The 15,897-nt window shown below is 49.4% G+C and overlaps 1 protein-coding gene across 1 annotated transcript in view; it reads right to left on the reverse strand.

Moving 5' to 3' along the window:
- Positions 1-5,937: 5,937 nt before the first annotated feature.
- The window catches only part of LOC144490057 (tumor necrosis factor receptor superfamily member 10A-like), a 39,919-nt gene continuing 29,959 nt past the window's right edge, over positions 5,938-15,897 (reverse strand). Inside the window, exons 7-11 of the mRNA XM_078207869.1 lie at positions 15,720-15,767; positions 13,946-13,986; positions 11,041-11,244; positions 8,817-8,865; positions 5,938-8,069 (exon numbers count right to left, since the gene is read on the reverse strand). Of these exons, the coding sequence (XP_078063995.1) occupies positions 7,783-8,069; positions 8,817-8,865; positions 11,041-11,244; positions 13,946-13,986; positions 15,720-15,767 (629 nt within the window). The 3' untranslated portion in view covers positions 5,938-7,782. The remainder of the gene's footprint in view (positions 8,070-8,816; positions 8,866-11,040; positions 11,245-13,945; positions 13,987-15,719; positions 15,768-15,897) is intronic.

Below are 15,897 nucleotides of genomic sequence, written 5' to 3' on the forward strand. Positions count from 1 at the left end.
CCGCCCCCTCCCGAGCAGGAGGAGGAGGAGCTGGAGCAGGAGGAGCTGGACTTGCAGCCGCCGCCGCCTGGCCGCCTGGTGGGGCTGTGGCTGGAGGCCGGCGGCGGCTCGGCCGGGCCTGCGCAGTCGCAGCTGCTGCCCGACGATGACGTCGTCGACTCAGTCTGCGTCTGCGCGTCGGACACCACGACCGTGCGGCGTCGGCCGCCTCCTCCGCGCAGGCGCCGCGGTACCTTCTGGAAACTTCGCGGCGGCCGACCCCGCCGCCTGGGCCCGGGGCGGTAGTCCTCGTCGCCGGTGTCCTCCTGGCTGGAGGCCTGGTCGGAGCGATCCAGCTGGTCGTTGAGCCGGGTGTCGGCGTATGTCCGTTTGAGCGGGTGGCCTCCGTCCTTCAGCAGCGGTCTCTTCGGACAGGTACCGCCCGCCGGCGCCGCGTAATATGGCGGCCGCTTGTCTGCCCACTCCACCGTCTCCTTGGCGACCAACTGCGCCACCGTGTTCAGGCACCGCCTCTCCGCCGCTGGGTTCGCGCATGCTCCCCACTCCGCTCCGGCGTTCGGGCATCCTCCGCTCTCCGCTCCGGGGTTCAGCCACTTCTGCGCAGGCGCCGCCTCCGGCACTCCGGTATTCAGCCACTTCTGCGCAGGCGCCGCCTTCGGCACTCCGGTGTTCAGCCACTTCTGCGCAGGCGCCGCCTCCGGCACACCGGTGTTCAGCCACTTCTGCGCAGGCGCCGCCTCCGGCACTCCGCGGTTCAGCCACCTCTGCGCCTGCGCCCTCTCCACGTTCTTCCTCTTGCCCTGCGCCTTCCTGCCGGGCGCCTCGGCCGCCCCCTGGCGCCCGGAGGCCGCCGCGCACGGCCTCAGGTTGTACCGCAGCGCCCGCTGCCCAGGGCCACCGGCTGCCAGGTCGGCGGAGGCCGAGGCGCACTTGTCGTCCAGGAGGCCCTGGTGATGGGTGGCCAGGTGGGTGGGCTCCGAGGCGGTCTCCGATTCGCGGTCGCCCGCCACCAGGCCGCTCTTCCTCCTCCTGCGGGCCGGCCCTGGCCGCCGCCCTCGCCCTGACTGGTACCTCAGCAGCTTGTGGCCGGTCCTCACCTTGATCTGGGTCCGGCCGCAGGACGGGCCGGCGGGGGCGTAGCACACGTCCAGCTGCGAGGGGGGCCCCGCCTGGAAGAGCTGCTGCCGGTGCGGGCAGCCCTCGCCCTTGTTCACCTTGTCCATCATTCCCCCTTCTTACCGGGGCAGCGGCCTGGCCACAGCCGCCAGCGCTCCCACTCCCTCGGCCCAGCTGGAGGACTCCCGCCCGGAGCACAGCCTCGGGGTTGCCATGTTAACCATTCGCTGTCACATCAGCCCGGCCTCCGCACTGAGAAACACACCCGGGGCGAGGAGAGATTGGACGAGTCAGGAGACCTGGAAGAGAGCAGAGCAATGTCTGGTTTTATAATCCACACTCTCGCACTCAGACACTGTCTCACTCTCTGACTCAACATTAAGGGCATTTAAATGGTCATTGGATAAACATATGGATGATATTGGAATCGTGTAGGTTAGATGGGCTTTAGATTGGTTTCACTGGTCAGGGCAACATCGAGGGTCGAAGGGCCTGTACGGCGCTGTAATGTTCCATGTTTCTGACATACTCTGTCGCACTCTCTCTCTCACTCTCGGAACCATCACCTTTTTTTCCTCTCTCTTTCTACCCCCCCGCCACCCCACAACCCCTGCCTTTCTTCACCCCCCCCCTCCCCCAATTCACCACCCCGCACAAGAAAAAGACTAACAGGAGTAATAATATTTGAAAGAATGGAAAAGGACCAGGAGACGAGAAGACAACAAGCCAAAATATAAGGGCAAGGCATCACAGGGGCAACAAGGGTTCATAGAAATATGAATCATAGAAACCCTACAGTGCAGAAGGAGGCCATTCGGCCCATCGAGTCTGCACCGACCACTATCCCACCCAGGCCCTATCCCCACATATTTTACCTGCTAATCCCTCTAACCTACACATCCCAGGACTCTAAGGGGCAATTTTTTAACCTGGCCAATCAACCTAACCCGCACATCTTTGGATGCGAGCCGAAAGAAAAGTGGCAGAACACAAAGAAAAGGGGATATGTCTCTCTGTCCGACCCTAAAAATCTCTCTCTCACACACACTCTCTCTATCTCTCACACTTATAGAAACCCAATAGTGCAGAAGGAGGACATTCAGCCCATCGAGTCTGCACCGACCACAATTCCACCTTGCTAGTCCCCCTGACACTAAGGGGCAATTTAGCATGGCCAATCAACCTAACCTGCAAATCTTTGGAGTGTGGGAGGAAACCGGAATACCCGGAGGAATCCCATGCAGACACGGGGAGAACGTGCAGACTCCACACAGTGACCCAAGCCGGGAATTGAACCCGGGTCCCTGGCGCTGTGAGGCAGCAGCGCTAACCACTATGTCGCTGTGTCACTGCCACTCTCTCTCACACATGCGCACTCACACACTCACTCTCACACACACACATACTCTTATGGGTGAGATCCTAAGTGAATATTTCTCATCCGTATTCACTATTGAGAAAAGCATGGATGTTAGGGAACTTGGGGAAATAAATAGTGATGTCTTGAGGAGTGTACATATTACAGAGGTGGTGGTGCTGGAAGTCTTAAAGTGCATGAAGGTAGATAAATTTCCGGGATCTGACGAAGTGCATCCCAGGACACTGTGGGAGGCGAGGGAGGAAATTGTGGGTCCCCTAGCGGAGATATTTGAATCATCGCTAGTCAGAGGTGAGGTGCCTGAAGTTTGGAGGGTGGCAAATGTTATGCCTTTGTTTAAGAAGGGCTGCAGGGAAAAGCCTGGGAACTACAGGCCAATGAGCCTCACATCTGTAGTTGGTGAGTTGTTAGGAGGTATTTTGAGAGACAGGATCTACAGGCATTTAGAGACGCAGGGACTGATTAGGGACAGTCAGCATAGCTTTGTGAGTGGAAAATCATGTCTCTCAGATTTGATTGAGTTTTTTGAAGGGGTAACCAAGAAGGTAGAGAGGGCAGTGCAGTTGATGTTGTCTACATGGACTTTAGCAAGGCCTTTGACAAGGTATATGGTAGGTTGTTGTATTAGGTTAAATGTGACGGGATCCAAGGTGAGGTAGCCAAATGGATACAAAATTGGCTGGATGACAGAGGGTGGTTGTAGAGGGTTGTTTTTCAAACTGGAGACCAGTGGTGTGCCTCGGATTGGTGCTGGGTCCACTGTTATTTGTCATTTATATTAATGATTTTGATGAGAATTTAGGAGGCATGGTTAGTAAGTTTGCAGATGACACCAAGATTGGTGACATAGTGGACAGTGAAGGTGGTTATCTAGGATTGCAATGGGATCTTGATCAATTGGGCCAGTGGGCTGACGAATGGCAGATGGAGTTTTAATTTAGATAAATGCGAGGTGATGCATTTTGGTCGACCGAACCAGGGAAGGACTTCCTCAGTTAATGGTGGGGCGAGTTATAGAAGAGAGATCTAGTGGTACAGGTTCATAGCTCCTTGAAAAAGTGGAGTCACAGGTGGACAGAGTGGTGAAGAAGACATTCAGCATGCTTGGTTTCATTGGTCAGAACATTGAATACAGGAGTTGGTACGTCTTGGTGAAGTTGTACAAGACATTGGTACGGCCACATGTGGAATACTGTGTACAGTTCCGGTCACCCTATTATAGAAAAGATATTATTAAACTAGAAAGAGTGCAAAAAAGATTTACTAGGATGCTACCGGGACTTAATGGTTTGAGTTATAAGGAGAGGCTGGATAGACTGGGACTTTTTTCCCTGGAGTGTAGGAGACTTGGGGGTGATCTTATAGAAGTCTGTAAAATAATGAGGGGCACAGATCAGCTAGATAGTCAACATCTTTCCCCAAAGGTAGGGGAGTCTAAAACTAGAGGGCATAGGTTTAAGGTGAGGGGGGAGAGATATAAAGGTGTGCAGAGGGGCAATTGTTTCACACACAGGGTGGTGAGTGTCTGGAACGAGCTGCCAGAGGCAGTAGTAGAGGTGGGTACAATTGTCGGGGGGGGGCACTGTGACTGACATCCAGTGAAGGGTCAGCCAGTGTGGGGCTGGGCAATGGGAGTGGGGTGCTCTCAGAGAGGCTTCAAAGCCCCATTAATTTAGATAGTGTACCAGTATCTTGGCTCATTCCTGATCATTGCAAAGTGTTAGCATGGGCCCTAAGGCCATGACGGCAACAAGGGCAGACCAGCCAGAGAGCAGACGGCAAGGCTGAGCTGAGGTAGCAGAGACGGCCAGGGACGCTAAGCAAACATGATATAAAGAGGGAGTTGCCTCCTCCAGCCATATCACCCAAGCCTGGGACTCACCACATTTATTGATGATCCTCTGGGGGGTGCATGATCTCTGCCTCCAGCTTCACGGACCACATCAAATATAAACCAGGTGGAACAGTGACATCAGTGCCAGAGGATAGCAGTGACTGTGAGCTCATAGAGGCAAAAATAATATCACAAAGAGTCCCCATCAAACACTCCCAGGACAGCTACAACACAGGGTTAATAGAGTAAATCTCCCTCTACACTGTCCCCAAACACTCCCAGGACAGGTACAGCATGGGGTTAGATACAGAGTAAACCTCCCTCTACACTGTCCCCCACCAAACACTCCCAGGACAGGTATAGGACGGGTTAGATACACAGTAAACCTCCCTCTACACAGTCCCCATCAAACACTCCCAGGACAGGTTAGATACACAGTAAACCTCCCTCGACACTGTCGCCATCAAACACTCCGAGGACAGGTATGGCATGAGGTTAGATACAGAGTAAAGCTCCCTCTACACTGTCCCCATCAAACACTCCCAGGACAGGTACAGCACGGGGTTAGATCCAGAGTAATGCTCCCTCGACACTGTCCCCATCAAACACTCCCAGGATAGCTGCAGCACAGGGTTAGATACAGAGTAAAGCTCCTTCTACACTATCCCCCATCAAACACTCCCAGGACAGGGTTAGATACAGAGTAAAGCTCCTCCTACACTGTCCCCCATCAAACACTCCCAGGACAGGTACAGCACAGGGTTAGATACACAGTAAAGCTCCTACTACACTGTCCCCCATCAAACACTCCCAGGACAGGTACAGCACGGGGTTAGATACAGAGTAAAGCTCCCTCTACACTGTCCCCCATCAAACGCTCCCAGGACAGGTACAGCACGGGGTTAGATACAGAGTAAAGCTCCCTCTACACTGTCCCCATCAAACACTCCCAGGACAGGTACAGCACGGGGTTAGATCCAGAGTAATGCTCCCTCGACACTGTCCCCATCAAACACTCCCAGGATAGCTGCAGCACAGGGTTAGATACAGAGTAAAGCTCCTTCTACACTATCCCCCATCAAACACTCCCAGGACAGGTACAGGACAGGGTTAGATACAGAGTAAAGCTCCTCCTACACTGTCCCCCATCAAACACTCCCAGGACAGGTACAGCACAGGGTTAGATACACAGTAAAGCTCCCACTACACTGTCCCCCATCAAACACTCCCAGGACAGGTACAGCACGGGGTTAGATACAGAGTAAAGCTCCCTCTACACTGTCCCCCATCAAACGCTCCCAGGACAGGTACAGCACGGGGTTAGATACAGAGTAAAGCTCCCTCTACACTGTCCCCATCAAACACTCCCAGGACAGGTACAGCACGGGGTTAGATACAGAGTAAAGCTCCCTCTACACTGTCCAAAGATCAGGAGTGTGGGGTTGAACTGCAACCAAAAAGAATTGAATAGTTTTCTCAGCAAACTAAAAAGGTGGTGTAGCCTGGGAGAATTGACATAAACGTGGTCCACGGACTCTGCAAGCACGCAAACCAGTAGCTGTGTTAACACTTTTTGAAGAACGCAATTCACAGATAACAGAGCAGCATTAATTAGAAAACCACGTTTATTTACATTTATTTACATTTTCACATCAATCGGTCGGGCAAGTTGATTGAAATACAAAGTGTCAAATTTTGAATGGAACAATTGTGCAAATCAAAATGTTTCAATCTGTTCTTACCGGAGAGATTAAATTAACCGGTGGTGGTGCGGGGGGCGGTGAGTGTACCCAGTGAGTCTCCAGCACAGCTACAGCCACTGGCACAGCCCAACCGGTTACCAACACACACCACAAAGCAGGGGATTAATTATCCTGAACTCAAAACTTGCCACCTTGGCAAATGGAGCCAGTGTCTGACTGCAGGAAAATACAGGCGTCAACTCTACCCCGTTGAGCCACTACTCTCCGATGCCAATTTTTTCAGCGAGATTCATTCCTCCCTTTCTCTCTCTTTCTCGTAAGTTGCAGAATTCCCTCCACCCGAACCAGCCCTGTACTCAGTCCTGCCGGAATCTTAAGGGCCCGAACTAAAGAGAGAGAGAGAGCACAGAAACTGGCCCCGAACCCAAACACACGTCACACTGCACTGAACCTCAAATCTGAAAGAAATTTGCAGCAACTAAAAAAGGTCTTTTGATTCTGAATTGAAGGGTAGACTGTGCAGCACAATGAAAGTTTTGCTAAAAGGAGAGAGACACACATTGTTGAAGTTTTCCCTCTTGCACGCTTCAGGACAAATACAAGAATTCCAAATTTCAAAATGTCTGATGCCACAGGAGAACAGGGTGTCGATTCTCTCTGGTGGTACAAATTGCTGTGCGAGTGGAAAATGGATTTTTTGAAATTGTTGCGCTGTTTACAAATACGGGTTAAGTGGGTTTCAATAGTGTCATGGTCACATCAGTACTAATGCTCTGTGTAACTGTCGGAAATATTAGCTGCAGAAAGCCATATGTCCCAGCTGGCTACTCTGCTTTATGTTGTGTTCCCCTTTCCCCCCCCAATTTGGTGTCCCAAAATACGGTCACCCTGTGTCATGTTCAGTCAGTACACCACAGTGTTGGCAACATGTTGTGAGCCCCACTCACTGGTGTGTTTCCCCCACCCCACATTCCACACAGTGTTGAGGATGCAGCTTTGCTCCAGTACAACAGCTCAGGCTGGTCAATCACCCCATGCCCTCCATTCCAGAGTTGCTCCCTTGAGAGACTGAGCAGCCACTCACTGTTTGTTACGCCACCCGGTCTTTGCTGTCTGATGGGTCTCTCATCGGGTACACAGACCCTGACCTCTCCTCCCGCCCGCCGACCCCTTGACGGAAATCAAGGCCCCAGCCAGGAAACCCTGCTCGGCCTACCTGCTGAAACGAGTTTCGTGACGGGCAGGCGGACGATGAAGCTCTGGCTCGCTGGTTGCAGAACTAAGTGTTCTTTCTCATGTGACATCAGCAGGGCCCTCTGACAAGAGCTTTCCAATAAAACATCAAACATGCCTCAAAACAACAGGCCTTTGTGAAATAGGTCCTTGTTATCAGAATCCCATCCGGTCATGTTGAATCCAATGCAGAGGAATGCTGCTCTTTTCAACAATCTAAAATAATTTTATTAAAATAACAGTGAATAACAAATAGCAGCGTTTTATTTGATCTGTTGAGTTTAGTTCTTCCCAAGATTGAATTTGATTGGAAGATCGGGGAGTGCAGACAGCGAGAGAGGAACTGACGGTTCAGGAATATTTTGCAGTCTCTGTGCTTCACAATGATCTTGAGTTACTGAGCTCAGAGTCCATTTTTCCATTCTCCGGAGTGAGGTACCTGTCAGTCCTGGCTACTCGAGGCCTCGTCCAACGTGCTTGTGTCTTGTTCAAAGTGCCAACGCTCCGATCCCCAATATTTAGTGCTCCTTGGTTTTATTATTAAGTATAGATGAGCTTATTTCATTAGCTGCTGTCACCAGGTCCATTTCATCTAGGGTCCGCAGCAGAACCGTTATCGAGGCTTTGTTACCCATCTTCTGAAGCCAAGTTTGAAGCATCTGATAATGTCCTTCCTTTACGTCGTTCACGTTATTACGCTCAGCCTCCATAATCTGGTTTTCCGTCAGATAAAGGTGCCGCATGAATTCCTTCCACCTTCCGATTGGGACCGCGTTGACAAAGGATGGGAAACTCTGCTGCAAGCCTGAAAAGCCACACGTCACATTAAAGATTCTCATCGCCTCAGGAGAACAGACACGCAATTCAGAATGCCGTACAAGAGAATAGCTCGCAACCCCATCTATCATGCAAGAGAATACCCCACAGGCCAGCCTCCAGCGTAACAAAATCGAGGGGTTCAGGCCGCAGTTAATTGATCTCACAACATCGCAGAGAAAGGCCAACATCTGTTGCCCATCCCAATTTTCCCTCAATGTGGCTTGCCAAGCCATTTTTCTATCCATACCTGGGATGTGGGCGTCACTGGTAAGGCCAGAATCTGTTGGCCATCCCTAATTGCCTATGAAATGAGTGGGTTGCCCTTTTCAGAGGGCATTTTAGAATGGATCTGGAGTTGTATGTGGGGCCAGACAGGCAAGGAAGGCAGACCTCCCTCCCCTAAAGGACAAGGTGGGTTTTTCCGACAATTGACAATGGTTTCGTGGTCATCATTAGATCTTCAATTCCAGATTTTTTATTAAATTCAAATCTGCTGCGGTAGGATTCAAACTGGGTCCCCAGAGCCTCTGACCCTAGGTCTCTGGGGTTGGAGGGAGAATACAGAATACAGGGGAGGGGATGAGGGTCTCGGAGGGATTTGAAAACCGGGGCAAGAGCCTTTCCAACGAGAACGCAAGGGAAACCCGCAAGATAGGAGAAAGGAAATGATTTAATTAATCATCATTCCAATCAGCAGTTATCAACAATTGAATTAATTTTCACAGCAGATTACCTTCAGTGTCAGGGAATTCTTCGATCATTTGAAAGGGCTGAGGTTTCTCCTGTAAAGTAGAGGTCAATAAATGAAATAAAAAGGACGAATGGCTGAAGCTTTCACTACATGGTTAAGTCCATCCAAGATCTTTGCGCAATTTTTTGTCTGTTGGGGTGTGGGCGTGTTGGATTTGTGTGTACAGAGCTGAAGGTTGGTGAGGCAAATCCAAAGTGAAGAAACTTAAAAATGAAGTCATTATTTCAAATCCAAGGTGTGGGAAAAAGTGGCTCAACCACAGCGCAAGGGTAGCCAATGAGGGAAAACCGAGGCTTCACCTGATGGAACTTTTCAAAGCCACCTCAGCCTTTCGGGTAAGATGAAGCGTCAGATCAAGCCCAGGAGGGGGTGCAATTTCTCATCCTGTAAGCTTGGATCTTGTTTGATCAAGCCCAAGATGGCTTGCAATATCTTGTCTTGTCAGCTTGGATCTGGTTTGTTCCTCATATGGGAATCAAAATCCCTACAGTGCAGAGTGTGGCCATTCAGCCCATTGAGCCTGCACCGACCACAATCCCACCCAGACTCTAGCCCCGCAACCACACACATTTATCCTGCCAATAAGGGGCAATTTAGCATGGCCAAACAACCTAACCGGCACGTCTTTCGGACTGGGGGAGGAAACCCACGCAGACACGGGAGAATGTGCAGACTCCGCACAGAGGCCAGAATTGAACCCGGGACCCTGGTACTGAGGTAGCAGTGCTAACCACTGTGCCACCCTGATTGGACTTAATTTGAATTGGCTTTTTTAAAATTAGAATTGAAGTACCCCCCAAAAAAAAGTGAGGGTAGGCCATTCTGCCCGTCAGGCCTGCTGCTTTATTCAATCGGAGTTTGGCCAACATTTTCTCGTCTGATCCACATATCCCTCACTGACCAAAATAATTGATCAAATCAAGAATCCTAGGATTCTTTGATGAAATCAATCGCTGTCTTGAATATAGTCAACGCCAGAGAATCCACCGCCCTCTGGGGAGAGATTTCCAAAGATTCACAACTCAGACCCATGGAGGAGGAAATTCCACCTCATCTGTTTGAAATGGCTGGCACCTTATTCTGAGATTGAAACCCCAAATCCTAGATTCTCCAACAGGGGAAACTTTCCCTGTCATCCCCTCCACCGTCAGCCCCCAAAATAATTCACAGAATCTCTACAGTGCAGGAGGTGGCCATTCGGCCCATTGAGTCTGCACCGCTCTCGCCCGGGTCCTATTCCCATAACCCCACATATTGACTCTGTTAACCCCCCCTGACACTAGGGTCAATTTAGCATAGCCAATCAACCGAACCCACACATCTTTGGACATTCATCAATGTTATTGTGGCTTGGTAGTACCACAGACTGAGCTGGCTGGATCCTAAAGGATATAGCTGCAAGTCTGGGACTGCAGCAAGGGGTGAGGGAAAAACATACTTGAATCCTCATCCTCACCAACCTGCCTGCCACAGATGGATCTGTCCGTGACAATATTCGTAGGAGTGACAACTGCACAGTCTTTGTGGAGACAAAGTCCCATCTTCACATTGAGGAAACCCTCCATCGTGTTGTGTGGCACTGCCATCGCACTGAATGGAACAGATTTCAAACAGATCTAGCAACTCAAGACATGAGGCGCTGTGGGCCATTAGCAGCAGTAGAATTATACTCGACCACTATCTGTAACCTCATGGCTCAGCATATCCCCCCACTCTACCTTTCCCAACAAGCCAGGGGATCAACCCTGGTTCAATGAGGAGTGCATGCCAGGAGCAGCACCAGACATACCTCAAAATGAGGTGTCAACCTGGTGACACGATAACGCAGGATTATTTGCGTGTCAAACAGCATAAGTAACAAGTAATAGACAGAACTGAGTAATTCCACAACCAATGGGTCAGATCTAACCTCTGCAGTCCTGACACATCCAGCTGTGAATGGTGATGGACAATTAAACAACTCACTCGAGGAGGATGCTCCACAATTATCCCCATCCTCAATGATGGAGGAGCCCATCAGTGTAATGGCTCCCAGTTCCTTACCATTTAAAAAGATACTTTACTCCTCTGCCCTGCCAACTAAAGTGGATAGCCTTGCATAGTTCGCTTTCCCCAATCTGGTTACCCAGGATACCAAACCAAGCAAGTTCGCAAAAAGTGCAACAGAGGTGAGCGTTGGGATGGAAAGCTTTGATCAGGGACTTACCATGGTTTTATCAGGATCACTAGGGTCAGCCGCTTCAGGTGGTCCCAAGGGGTTAAATATGGTCCGTAAGGGGCTCGGCACAGAGGTTTCAACACAACGTCCTGCTGAGGCATCCGGACTGTTCCGCAGTAAAGCTTCGCTCTCATTCCGAGTTTCATTAACCTCATTGTCTGTCCTCTCAACGTCTCCCCCGCTTTCAACGTCCTGCAGGGAGAAGATGGGTATTCAGATTCACAGTGGATCACCAGACTAGGAACCATCTACTCAATGATTTTAAAAGGAAATTGGATGGGGACTTGAGGAAAATAGACAGGTAGGGCCACGGGGATGGAGCAATGGGAAATGGGGACAGATTGGACGAACCGACAAGAACCCAATGGGCAGAATGGCCTCGTTCCTGGGCAATAAAGGCTTGCTGGAGGCAGAAAGCAGATCTCTGTGCGAGTCGGATACAGCTTCGTGAACTGTGGATACAGCTGCCCAAGGAAATTCCTCTCCCCCCACCCTCACCGTGCATCTTGTGATAAAGGGGAGCTGGGAGAACATCTTTAAGGGGTCTGTGGTTGAGGGTTGAAGAGGAATGGATTGGTGGTCAGAATAAATTGTGTGATTGCGGTGAAACACAGAATGGAAGCAAATTGAACCCTGTGGAATTCAAACAGTGAACACCCCCTAATCCAGGAGACCAGAATAAAAGCAAATACTGTGGATGCTGGAATCAGAAACCAAAAGAGGAAATGCTGGAAAATCTCAGCAGGTCTGGCAGCATCCGTAAGGAGAGAAAAGAACTGACGTTTCGAGTCCAGATGACCCTTTGTCAAAGCTAAAAGGTCATCTGGACTCAACATCAGCTCTTTTCTCTCCTTTCAGATGCTGCCAGGCCAGATGACCAGGGTCAGGCAGACTAGGATATTGGTTAAATTCTTGACACCTGGGCAGAAATATGAGAAAAGGATAATTTGATTGTTTTGTCACATGTATTGGGATACAGTGAAAAGTATTGTTTCTTGCGCGCTATACAGACAAAGCATACCGTTCATAGAGTACATAGAGGAGAGGGTGCAGAATGTAGTGTTGCAGTTACTGATAGGATGAAAAGAAAGATCAGCTTCATTATTAGGAAGTTTAGAAGAGTTAGAATTCAGTTTTAGAAGTGCAGAACAGGAGTAAGAGATGAAATTAGAAGGTATGCTGGGGACAGCTTGCAAGAAGTAGTCTCGCTCCTGCGCCATCTTTCTCCTCTCTTTCTCGTGAAGAAAGTACCAAGTATAAGCCACGGTTCACCGCCACCCTTTAATCAATCTATTTGACGGGTCTGGCATGCTCCGTGAACACCTAACCATCTTTGAGTATTGGCCTTGTGGAGTCCTCCTCGAATCCCAGATCTATTCCACTGTCTCTTGTACAAGCTATGGGCTGAATACAATTTCTGCTTGAGGGGAACCACCCCAACAACCCTTCCCATGAACGGATCACCTGGATGTTGGAAGCAAGAGTAGTCCATTCAGCCCCTTAAGTCTGCTGTCCCATTCAATAAGATCATGGCTAAAGTTTGACATCAGCTCCTCCCCTGATTCCCTAACGATGGGTCCTGGATACACTAACGAGAGTGCAGCCCTGATCAAAGAAGTTTCTCCCCCTCTCATTCGGAAATGCCCCTTTATCCTCTCAGCACCCACCGTCACGCCCTCTCAGAAGTTTGTATGGGATCATCTCCATTCCCTGGGATATCCAGCACAGAGACAGGCCATTCAGCCCAATTTCACGCTTACACTCCACTCTACCCTCCTTCCATCTTTCCTCATCTAAATCTACCTCATAACTCTCTACCCTCTTCTCCCTCATGTTGGTCTGGTTTCTCCTTAAATATGTTTCTCAATCTTCAAAGCTCCAGAAGAAAGCCAAGGCCCTGGGGTATTGAGGGTCTGTCTTAGTCTCGAGGGGCAATAAATACAACACCCCACACGTATTCCCCCCCAGTGCATTACATAAACCAGCCTCCCGTCCACTGACTAAGTCTACACTTCCTGCTGCCTCGGCAAAGCAACCAAGGATCCCAAGCACACCGGACATTCTCTCTTTCACCTTCTTCCATTGGGAAAAAGATGCAAAAGTCTGAGGTCACGTACCAACTGACTCAAGAACAGCTTCCCTGCTGCCATCAAACTTTTGAATGAACCTCCCTTGCATTAAGTTGATCTTTCTCTACACCCTAGCTATGACTGTAACACTACATTCTGCACCCTCTCCTTTCCTTCTCCTCTATATACTCTATGAAGGGTATGCTTTGTATAGCGTGCAAGAGACAATACTTTTCATTATCCCAATACATGTGACAATAATAAATTAATCAAATCAATATAATTTTCCCCCAGGGTGAGGACAAAATGCAAATGGTGGAAAGCATCTGGCTTCTGAAATCAGCATTTGGAGGTTTGTGAAAGCAGAGACCTGGGCATCTCACTCCCCTTCATTCCTCAAGGCCTCAACAGTGTGGGCCATGTCCTGACTTGCCCTCACTAATTCAAAGTGATTGCAACCTGGGCCTCATCATCAAACAGGATGGATCGGGGTGTTAAAATGGAGTTGGAGATGCTTGGCCTGTCAGGATAGTGGCACAGTGGTTAGCACTGCTGCCTCACAGCACCAGTGAACTGGGTTCCATTCCCAACTTGGGAATCACAGCTGTCTGTGTGGAGTTTGCACGTTCTCCCAGTGTCTGCGTGGGTTTCCTCCCACAGTCCGAAAGACATGCTGGTTAGGTGCTAAATTCTTCCTCAGTGTACCCGAACAAGAGTGTGGCGACTAGGGGATTTTCACAGTAACTTCATTGCAGTGTCAATGTAAGCCGACTTGTGACACTAACAAATAAACTTTTTTTAAAAAAGAGGGTGTGTTTACTCACCACTGGATGGTGCTCTTCCTCTACAGCTCCATCTCCGAGACCTGTAACACAGAGATGTGACACATAGATCACAGTCATAAACTACAAGAAACACAAACTTCATTATCACAACCCCCTTTTCCCCAGACCATGGCCATTCATATTGCATCATTGCTGATCTTCCAAAGATTGGCCCACTAGTGGGATTCTTCAAGCATGAGGAGAGAGTGGGAGTCAACAGGAGCAGTGTTAAGGAATGAGGCAGCAGGGCGACAGCAGTTAGCACGCAAGCCTCACAGAGCCAGGAACCCAGGGTTCAATTCTGGCCTCTGGCCACTGTCTGTTGGAGATTGCATGTTCTCCCCGTGTCTGTGTGGGTTTCCTCCGGGCCATAAAGGTTTACAGCATGGAAACAGGCCCTCCGGCCCAACTTGCCACTCTTTTGTTTTAAACCATTAACCTAATCCCAATTGCCCACATTTGGCCCATATCCCTCTATACCCACGTAACTGTCTAAATGCTTTTCAAAAGACAAAATTGTACCCGCCTCTACTACTACCACCGGCAACTTGTTCCAGACATCACTACCCTTTGCGTGAAAAACTTGCCCCTCTGGACCTTTTCCCTCTCACCTTAAACCTATGCCCTCTAGTTTTAGACTCCCTTACCTTTGGGAAAAGATGTTGACCATCTAGCTGATCGATCCCTTATTATTTTATAGACCTCTATAAGATCACCTCTAAGCCTCCTACGCTCCAGGGAGAAAAGTCCCAGTCTATCCAGCTTCTCCTTATAACTCAAACCATCAAGTCCCGGTAGCATCCTATTAAATCTTTTCTGCACTCTTTCGAGTTTAATATTATCCTTTCTATAATAAGGTGACCAGAACTGTACACAGTATTCCAAGTGTGGCCTTACCAATGTCTTGTACAACTTCAACAAGATGTCCCAACTCCTGTATTCAATGCTCTGACCAATGAAACCAAGCATGCCGAATGCCTTCTTCACCACTCTGTCCACCTGTGACTCCACTTTCACTTTTTTGCTCAGGTTTCCTCCCACACTCCTAACCTGCACATCTTTTGGTGGACTGGCCATGCTAAATGTATGGATAGGACCTGGGTAAGATGTTTCATTGGAGGGTTAGTGCAGACTAGATGGGCTGAATGGCCTCCTCCCGTACTGTAGATTTGATTTATTATCATCACATTTATTAGGATACAGTGAAAAGTATTGTTTCTTGCGAGCTATACAGAATAAACATACCGTTCATAGAGTACATAAGGGAGAAGGAAAAGAGAGGGTGCAGAATGTTGTGTTACAGTCATAGCTAGAGTGTAGAGAAAGATCAGATTAATATATGGTAGGACCATTCAAAAGTTTGATGGCAGCGGGGAAGAAGCTGTTCTTGAGTCGGTTGGTACGTGACCTCAGACTTGTATCTTTTTCCCAAAGGAAGAAGGTGGAAGAGAGAATGTCCAGGGTGAGTGGGGTCCTTAATTATGCTGGCTGCTTTGCCGAGGCAGCGGGAAGTATAGACAGAGTCAATGGATGGAAGGCTGGTTTGCGTGATGGACTGGGCTACGTTTACAACCCTTTGTAGTTTCTTGCGGTCTTGGTCAGAGCAGGAGCCATACCAAGCTGTGATACAACCAGAAAGAATGCTTTCTATGGTACATCTGTAAAAGTTGGTGAGAGTTGTAGCGGAAGAGTTGGGATTCTATGATAAACCAATGTGACCGTCGAATTTGGTGTCACTCACTCTGGCTGCTTCTTGTCCCTGTCTCTCACTTACCTGCAGGCTTGGATTGCCGCAGCCGTATGAATACCATCTGGCGGATCTCTGTTGGGAATAAATGAGAGAAACTGTCACAGCCATTTAGATGGCTGTTAGATTCAAGACACAGACCGTGGTTCAAGGGCGCGGAGCATCAAACGCAGGCTCACGTTCTGTGAATGGTCAGAGGATCAGT

Source organism: Mustelus asterias, unplaced genomic scaffold (genome assembly GCF_964213995.1).
Source record: "Mustelus asterias unplaced genomic scaffold, sMusAst1.hap1.1 HAP1_SCAFFOLD_2824, whole genome shotgun sequence".
Taxonomy (NCBI): domain Eukaryota; kingdom Metazoa; phylum Chordata; class Chondrichthyes; order Carcharhiniformes; family Triakidae; genus Mustelus; species Mustelus asterias.